At 27.2% G+C, this 9,135-nt stretch overlaps 1 protein-coding gene across 1 annotated transcript; it reads right to left on the reverse strand.

The window, feature by feature from the left end:
- Positions 1-329: 329 nt before the first annotated feature.
- Positions 330-4,918, reverse strand: LOC107496676 (cytokinin dehydrogenase 3-like). Its single transcript, XM_016117992.3, has 5 exons — positions 4,300-4,918; positions 2,049-2,176; positions 1,398-1,664; positions 793-1,061; positions 330-715 (listed from the first exon to the last, which is right to left on the reverse strand). Exons 1-5 carry the CDS (start codon positions 4,889-4,891, stop codon positions 427-429), a joined length of 1,545 nt encoding a protein of 514 aa, XP_015973478.1. The 5' UTR covers positions 4,892-4,918; the 3' UTR covers positions 330-426.
- Between the last annotated feature and the right edge of the window lie 4,217 nt (positions 4,919-9,135).

Below are 9,135 nucleotides of genomic sequence, written 5' to 3' on the forward strand. Positions count from 1 at the left end.
TTATGAGCATTATTATAATCAATCCCGCTACGTTACCAACAATATTTTTGTCAACTTCTACCAACTCTTATTTATAACTGTCTTTAATGGAAGTGTCTTTGTAAATGTGTCCCATAAAAATAATTTTTTATAGCTGTGTTTAATAGAAGTGTCTTTATAGATATATTTTATGAATGTATTTCTTTATATATATATTTAAAATATAATAATTAATTAGTGTTGGTAATAAGTTAGTAGATAATATGTTAGTACTCTATACTTTTTCCTAAATAATAATGCTCGTAAAATCCAAGTAATTTAATTTATTTTTGCTTAGAAAACACATTCAATTTTTAGTTACAGAGAGTAATTTAATTGATATTGAATGTACAACAAATCAATATACAATAATATATCAAATAAAGGACGAAATAGTTTATTGCTTAGCTAATTAAAAATCCCTTGTCCTGGAGACAATATATTTCTGGGATCAAATTCTTGTTTTCTTTGTTTGAAAAGTGTCCATTTGGGACCAAAATGTAACATCCATTCTTGATGTGTTTTGTTTTGTGGAAGATATTGCTTCATCCCAATGCCATTATCTTCACAGAATTGTAATATTTCTTGATTTTGAGCTTCAAATGCTTCCAACTTATCAAAATCCGTTGCACGCAAAATACTCACAACATAAAAGATATCTTCATTCGGTGTCACTGCTGACATATTATCATCCCACCTGTGAATTAATTTGTTAATTAATTAATTCAATTAATTAATTAGTATTATCAATTATTGATTAATTAAAAAACTTACTTTGATCGGTTTACAGGGTAAACTATCACAATTCCAGGATTAATATTTTGCTTAAGCATGATGCCTTTGAAAACACCTTCATCAACATCTGAAATTCGAGATCTTGGAACAAAAAGATTCAACCATGGATGAGGAACTTCCCAAAGTCCTTGTGACCTAAGAGCCAGCTCATCAGAATGAACTCTGTTAAGAAATTCTTCATACGACACATCTTTCTCAAACATAAACGTAGGTACAAACTTTAATCCTTGGACCAAGAGTGCAACATCCTATGTATTAAAAAAAAATAGAAAGGAATTATTAAATAGTATCAAGAGTTTAATTTTGATTAATTGATTGTGTAAAGAATTTTATACCATCATCTAACTAAATTGACAATATTTTAAATAAGGAGTTTGAAAATTAGTTATTTAATTTCGCATATGTTTTCGTGTGATAGTATATGATGAGAACTCTTATAAATTAAGTTTTTCTAAAAAAAATATATGATTATTTATTGTAGAAATTTAGATGCAGCTATTTGTACGTGAAGCTAATATTTAAGAATTATTAGATGATTTAACATTTGACTAAATCATCATTTACTATATTATGATTATTATTACCTCGTGGACATGTTGTTGAGTGGTATTGTCATAATATTTGACCAATTCTATAATATAGATAATGCCGTATTGGGTTACAAGAGAAGTTATGCGAGGTTTATCAGCTTCTGGATAAAAAGAAAGGTCTAGTGGTGGTTGATTTAGTAGAAGAAAACCTTCTACATAATTGGCTCCAATAGTTTCGTTTCTTCCATTCATTGCAATCAAATGCTCTTGATCGCCAGAAAATTCAGTGAACTTATTGTAAAGCAAACGAAGCCACTTCACCTGCAAGGAACATAAATAAGATAAGAGAATCTTTTTTGAATTAATTAATTATACAAGAGTTAATATTAGACTTTTTATTTCCTTTTTGCTGAAAGAAAGTTTGTGATTGTGACTTACTAACAAGAATTAATGATGTCCACTGCAAAAGATTATCAACATAGCGATCGATTTAACTATCAATATTTTTTTGGTCATAGAAGTAACTCTATATTATTGCTAAATCAGTCGATATTAGTAACCAATTTGGTTAGTCGCTAAAATTGATCGCCGTTCTAATAATTTATAGTTGTGTTGCATGGATATATAATTTTTTGAAATGGTTATTATTAATTTGTTTAAATAAAAAATTTAATAAGAAAATAAATAATAGAATATGATACATACCCTTGTGGGTGCAGGCCCTAGGGCTATTCTTGCTCTTGTTATGATTCCAAATTGACCTAGACCTCCAAGAACGGCATAAAATAACTCTTTGTTATTATCTGTAGAACAAGTCACTAGTTCTCCTTTTCCTGCAAACATGTACATATGTATTTAATTAAATTTCTGAAATTTAAATAAATGCTATTAATTTTAAAATATTATTGTTTGTATGTACAATTAGAGAAGATGATAGGATGTACATATATATGTGAGACAAGTTTGATTCCAAATTCTTTTTTTTATCAATCAAATTTTTAAGAGAAATTATTAGAATTCTTTATTTTATAAGAGTATTTAAAATTCTTTATTTTAAACTAAATAAAGTATTCTATAAAAATTCTGGAAATTTATAATATTCTTTATATTAATATTCAAATAAACAAAACATTTTGGGTTAAAAAGTTTAAAATACTTTAATAAATACATTCATTCTACTCCAAATACTTTATCCAAAACACTTTCTAAAATAATTATAGCTTTGTTTTTTTAAAAAAAAAAACCTTAACCATTGTCATAGCAAATTAAACGGCTTAGGATTTCTTGTTGCACTCTATCATTGATGTAATCGTTTACATAAAATCTTGATAAATATATGATGAAGTCACGTGACAATTACATTCTCTTTAATTTTATGTTTCTCTTGTCATGGTGTAGATTCTATTTTGAATAACAGAAAATGAATGTTAATTAATTAAGAACGGTCAGAAACTAATTAAATACGCCCGGATTAAATAACATTATTAGTGGAGAATCCTTATAAAAAAAATATTTGTGGATCGGATAATTAAACCCGAAAGAACATTCTTCTGTATGTTGCGGACAAAGCTAACATGTTAAGCAATAAATCAGATTTTATTCTATTAGATTTTGAAATTTGACCCTATCAAAGTTCCAAAGAACTACCATATTTTGGAAGCATGTACACATCTATTTATCTTGGATCAGATTTTAATCGTAGAGTCAAAATTCATTCATAAAATTGATCTCACCTATATATATCTCATTCATAAAATGACGAGTTTAAAATCTTCTACAAAGATATGATTATATGCATGATGTGACTTATCGTTTGAATACGCTTAAACAACTTTATTTGTTAATTGAATTTGATTTGATTCAATAAAATTATTTGTTTAATGGCCTTTAGTCTATTGTGTGTATTTTCAAAATTTTAAAAGGTGGCTTAGTCATATATGAAGAACCAAAGTTTAAAAACTAATATAACTACCTATTACATGCTTGTTTCGTTTTCTGTTGACGTATATGTGATACGCTAGTATATTGCGACACAATTCTCTCTTCTTTATCTTTCTCTCTATAATATATATTGACTTTCGGTAATATGCTTTTTTATATAAGTTCTTTATTTAATTTTAAAAACTTTTTTATCACCAAATAAAATATATAGAAAACATTTAGCCTATTATTAATCTTTTTTAATCCTTAATAATATTATCAGCTAATTATATATTTAACATATAATACGTGTTAATATCTTAATTATTGTCTTGGCATGCGTAGCTGCCTCTAATATAATTAAATCGAGTTATTTTTGTATAAAATTAATAGTAAAAATAGTGAGGTAATAATTTAATTAAATATATTAAATTATCTAAAAATTTGGTAGAAATTTATGTGCAATTATTTTCGTGTGAAATTGATAATTGAGAATCATTAAATAATAATTTAATTAAATTTGTTAAATCATTTTATGATTATCAACTATCAAATTTACATAAATACAAAGAAGCTACTTAGATAAAGATGCTTAAAACATCTTTTTTAAAGATGTTTTTAAATAATTAAAATTCAATACATATAATTCATTAAACTATCTTATTTAAATTATATCAGATAAATTAATTTGACCAAAAACTTAATAAATTACACCTTGAACCAATCTAAACTATTTTTTTTTAAAAGTTACAATATTCCTATTATAAAAATGAATAAATATTAAATTTTAATTAATAAAAAAACATCTTTATCGGAGTTGCCTCCTAAATACAATTGCATAGTAAAAGCTACAATCTCTACCTAATAATAAAAATTTAAGTAGAATCAATTTTACGTAAACTTAATATATAATTGATTGATTTGACTAAATTTTTATCTAATTAACGATTTTTAATTATCAACTTCAACTTTAAGTAAAGTTAATTTAGTTAATTGTATCCGAGTTTGGATTAGTAGAAGGGATGAAAGATGATACCTGTAACGACGTGCAATTGATGAACATTGGAGATCTGAGGACCAAAAAGGAAGGTTTGGCCACTAATGCCAGCATTAGAGAGAGTTCCACCAACTGATAAGTACAAATAATCAGTCCAAGATAACGGCGTGAGTCCACGTTTAAGTGCTGCATGCAGAACATCAATCCAAATCGCTTCACCACCAACATCCGCATAAGGACCCAATGCACCGCCATCCGGCACAACAACCACCCCTCTCCCCTCCGTGAGAGCCGTCATGTTGACCACTACCCCGTCCCGCGCCATGGACTGGCCGTGAACGGAGTGTGCCTGGCCTCGGGCGGCGATCCCGAAAGGGATAGGAAGGGAATTTGAGAATTGAATCAAGTTAGAAATGTCCGTAACGGAAATTGGTGCGAAGATGGCTGTAGGGTTTTGGTGAATGATGTGACCGTAATCGGTTGAGGCTAGTGAAATTGAGAGAGGGTCACGAATAAGCCTTTGTTGTATTTCACTTGGTGCTTGTAGTAGTGACCATTCTTTTGCTTCTCCAATATGTCTCATGCTCACCGCTATTATTATCCATACAGTAAGGACAATGATCCTAGCCATTTATTATTATTATTATTACTATATATATATGCTTTTGAATTGATGAAAATGCCTAATTCAGCTTCTGTCTATATATATAGCAGTATAGCACAAAGATGAGGAAAATGTTGCGGGTATTTTTGCGCGTGTAACGACGTCGTTGCCGGTTATTTCTGTGTGCTTATTTTGATTTGGAACTACGCAACGCATGCACTACTATTACAATACTATTTAGGGTAATATTAGATTGAAAAAAAATAATAATTAATAAATATTAAATAAAATAAATTTTAGTTGATTTTAACTAAAATTTTTTTGTTATTAAATATTTTTGTAATTATTATTATTTTTAATTAACAAAATAAAAAAATACTTGCTTAATAGTTATGTTCGTATCTGTGCTAATAAGGTTACCAGCTTGAGTGATTCAAAAATTTTAACTTAAATGTTGATAGTACCAAATCGAAAGGAATCGAAAGGATTTGGCTCTTCTAAAATTATTCTATCACTTTAGAAAAAAAAAATATGCTATTAATTATCATTAGATTAAGTATACGGATAATAGATGTTACAAATTTAAAGGTGATTAAAGTATTATCTTATTAATATTGTCATTTTAGAATATCTTTTTTTCCAAATAGGAATGACATCCTAAAAAATATTCTAATAAAAAGTTTAGGAAGTCAACAACTTTTGTATTTTGTAGCCAGCACTTAACTATAAAAAAAAAAGTAATTAATCTCTCACCATTAGATATAATCTCACACCATTAAAAATATTATAAATGACCAATTAATAATTACAAAACTTAAAAGTTGCTAGCCCCTATCACTCCTCGTATTCTAATATTTAAATTAGATCTGTAGAGTTTTTATTTTTTTTAGGTAATGGTTTAAGCATTTATTGCCTTTGATCCCATGATCCGACTTTATTAATTATCATTAAATTAAGATAATGAAATTTACAGATAATAAATATTATAAATTTAAAAATAATTAAAATATTATTTTATTATTTTATTAATATTATCACTTTAGATGATCTTTTTACAAATAGAAAAACATCCTACAAAATATTCTAATATTTAAATTAGACCTGTGGAGTTTTTATTTTTCTTTTTTTAGGTAATGGTCTAATTAAGCATTTATTGCCCTTGATGCCATGATCCGACTTTATACTGATTTATTGTGATTTATGTCCTTTGATTGTATTTACGTGAGATTTTAACGAATTTATAACGTAATGATCTAGTAACGTTAACATAACAATCGCTGTTTTTGTCCATAACAAGTTAAACAAATATTAGTATCGAAATATTTATTATAAAAAATGTAGACGTAATGAAATTGATTACAATAATAAGAATTTACTTTTCATTTACTATTAGAATAAAAAATAATTAATTGTGTATTTGTCACTGTAGTAAAAAAATAATTAATTTTTAAAATTGTTATTTAAATATATAAAATAAATAATTATATAAAATTTCATATATTATCAATATATTAAAATTAAACTCTAATAATAATTTATAAAATGAAACCTTGGATCTGTGAAATTTGCTTTTTCATTTGTACGTTACTTTGCGCACGCCTGCATTTGGATTTTCTTGTTTAATTTCATGCCTTATCCTTAATTTAATTTTCTCAACCGAACATGCTGCCTTTGGACGGAGTTTAAAATGTTATGGTCAAATGCCCAAGATATGCATATTATTTGTTTTTCAAAAAATATTTTATTGTTCCTTCTTGATATTAATTTAATGAGGGACGTACAATATGTCAAAGTCAATAACAGATGATATATGGTTTATACGGTTGACATTATGTGTACAGTGTATACCAAGTTATACTATATATATACGCTTCAGGAGATAGATGATTTTTTTTTTTCGTTTTAGCACTCGAATAATTAAATTTATTTCAATTAGCACAACATTCCTATTTTCTGTACATGAAAACAACATTTCCGATATTGAAATAATAGTCCTTATAAATTTTGAGATAGAGAATTATTGGTTTTATTGAACAATAATAATGTTCATGTTATTAACACAGGCACACTCAATTACATTTATAACATTCATGTAAGTAAAAGCTATCAGAGATCAGAGACGCTCATGAGCATATTTTAAATAATAAAAATATTTTTTATACACTAAAATTAATTATCAATATATTTATATATAAATATATATGTAATTTAATTTATTTTTAATATATATTTTTATTTTAATATATTAATAGTTAATTTTAATGTATACATAATATAATTATTTAAATATACATACATATATGGGCTAATTTTTTTTATATTATAAACATAGGAGTGCAATAAGTACATTGATAGTATACTAATTTAGTGTAACATGTCGATATAGAAGTTGTTAATGTCACAAAAAATCGTAATTAATAATTTTAAAAAAGGAAAAAAATAAATAAAAATGAGATTAACAATTTAAAATAGGACAAAATATAAATTAAAATGAGATTAACGATTTTATAAGTAGAACAAAAATTTTTTAAAATTAGTAAAATCGATAGTCTCAATTTTTTAAATTGATATTAACCATTGATCAATAATTTAACAGTTCTTGATTATTCTTCAATCTTCTCTTTTTTTTATTGAAATCGTCAAACATAATTAACCATTTCTGTAAATATCATTATAAAACCCATATATGTGGATTATACTCTAAAATCTTATTTTCACGTATTACACAAATTTAATTGTAAGATGAAAAATAATTAGCAACATATATGGGCTGCTTGACTTTTCTTAGAAAAAAAATTATAAAATCTTAGTCCCAAATTTCAATCAGAAAATAATATCCCATAAGCAAAATGTTGTTTATGTTAATGTTAATGTTGAAGTAGTCGTCCACTCGTCCTCGTAGTTTGGTTCATTTTTATTTTTCCTTGTCCTAGAATTCAGAAACGTGAAGTAATAACATTAGATATGTACAACTTTAGGTCGGTCCAGTCTATCTAGGCCCTAACCTTTACACTTCATCACGTATAGTGGCGGGTAAACAAATATAATTAAATATAGTTGAATTAACGACCAAAAAAAATATATATATAGTTGAATTGTACTCCAAGAAAATGATTAGTATTGATATGGCACGTGCATGCTGAAACCAAATGAGCACACTCTAAGAGCGTATATAGGATTGCCAATACATATTTTATCTATCTCTTATCTGCGAGTATTTAATTCGGTCCAATTCATTTAAATATAATAGATTGTTTAATTTATTACGAATAGAATAAATATTAGATAATACATATTTTATTTGTGGGTATCTAATCCGACCCAATTCACTCGAATAGAATAGATTATCTAACCCATTGCGAATAAAGTAGAAATCGGTCCGAATATGTCTGCAGAGAGAATATAAATTTAGAGTGTACCCTACTCTATTCTATTTGCATCTCATATATATACGTATTTTATAAAAATTAGGTATATAGTGAAAGAGGTAAGATTTGAATCTACAACTTTTCTCATGTAATGACGTGCAATAAGTAAGCAACCACTAAACTAATTAGTTAATTTAGTAATTTATAATATTTGTATATTTATAAAGTTAACATAAAATAAAAATAAAACAAAAATTTGATATTTTTACGAGTAGGATAGGATAGGATAGGATTTAGAATTTTAATGTGCGGGTAGGATTAGAATTGAGAGATTCTTAACCCGCGAATAAGGTAGGATAGAGTTTTAATGAAAATTTCAACCATTGGGTAGTCTTTGGAAGAGAAACAGAGACGGGGAGACAGAGACTAAGAGACAGAAATTTAATTAAGTCTCAGTATTGTGTTTGATGAAAAATGTACAGAACTGAATTATGTCTCAATATTTTGTTTGGTTCAAAATAAATACAGAGCCTAAAATAAGTGAAATGACCAAATTATCCCTACTAATTAAAAGAAAAAAACAAAAATAAAACCCTCACCCAATCCTCTAGACAACCATTTCCCCTTCCTCCTTTCTCAATCCCCAATTCTCCCGTCAGTTCACCCTCATTTTGTCGCGTCACTCTCCTACTTGGCGTCGAGTTTGCCGTCGACGAAGAAGCCTTGCTACCGTTTCTCCATTGCTTTGCATACGGTTCTCTCTCTCTGTCTCTCTCTCACTTTCGATCTCTGTCTCTCTCTTGCTCTCTCTCTCACTTTCGTCTGCTGGTTGCAGGGGATATTAGATAAGAGAAAATTGGTTGATATTGATACTGAAAACGGGGACTATCCTCCGAATAAGGT

Source organism: Arachis duranensis, chromosome 1 (assembly GCF_000817695.3).
Source record: "Arachis duranensis cultivar V14167 chromosome 1, aradu.V14167.gnm2.J7QH, whole genome shotgun sequence".
Classification (NCBI taxonomy): Eukaryota; Viridiplantae; Streptophyta; class Magnoliopsida; order Fabales; family Fabaceae; genus Arachis; species Arachis duranensis.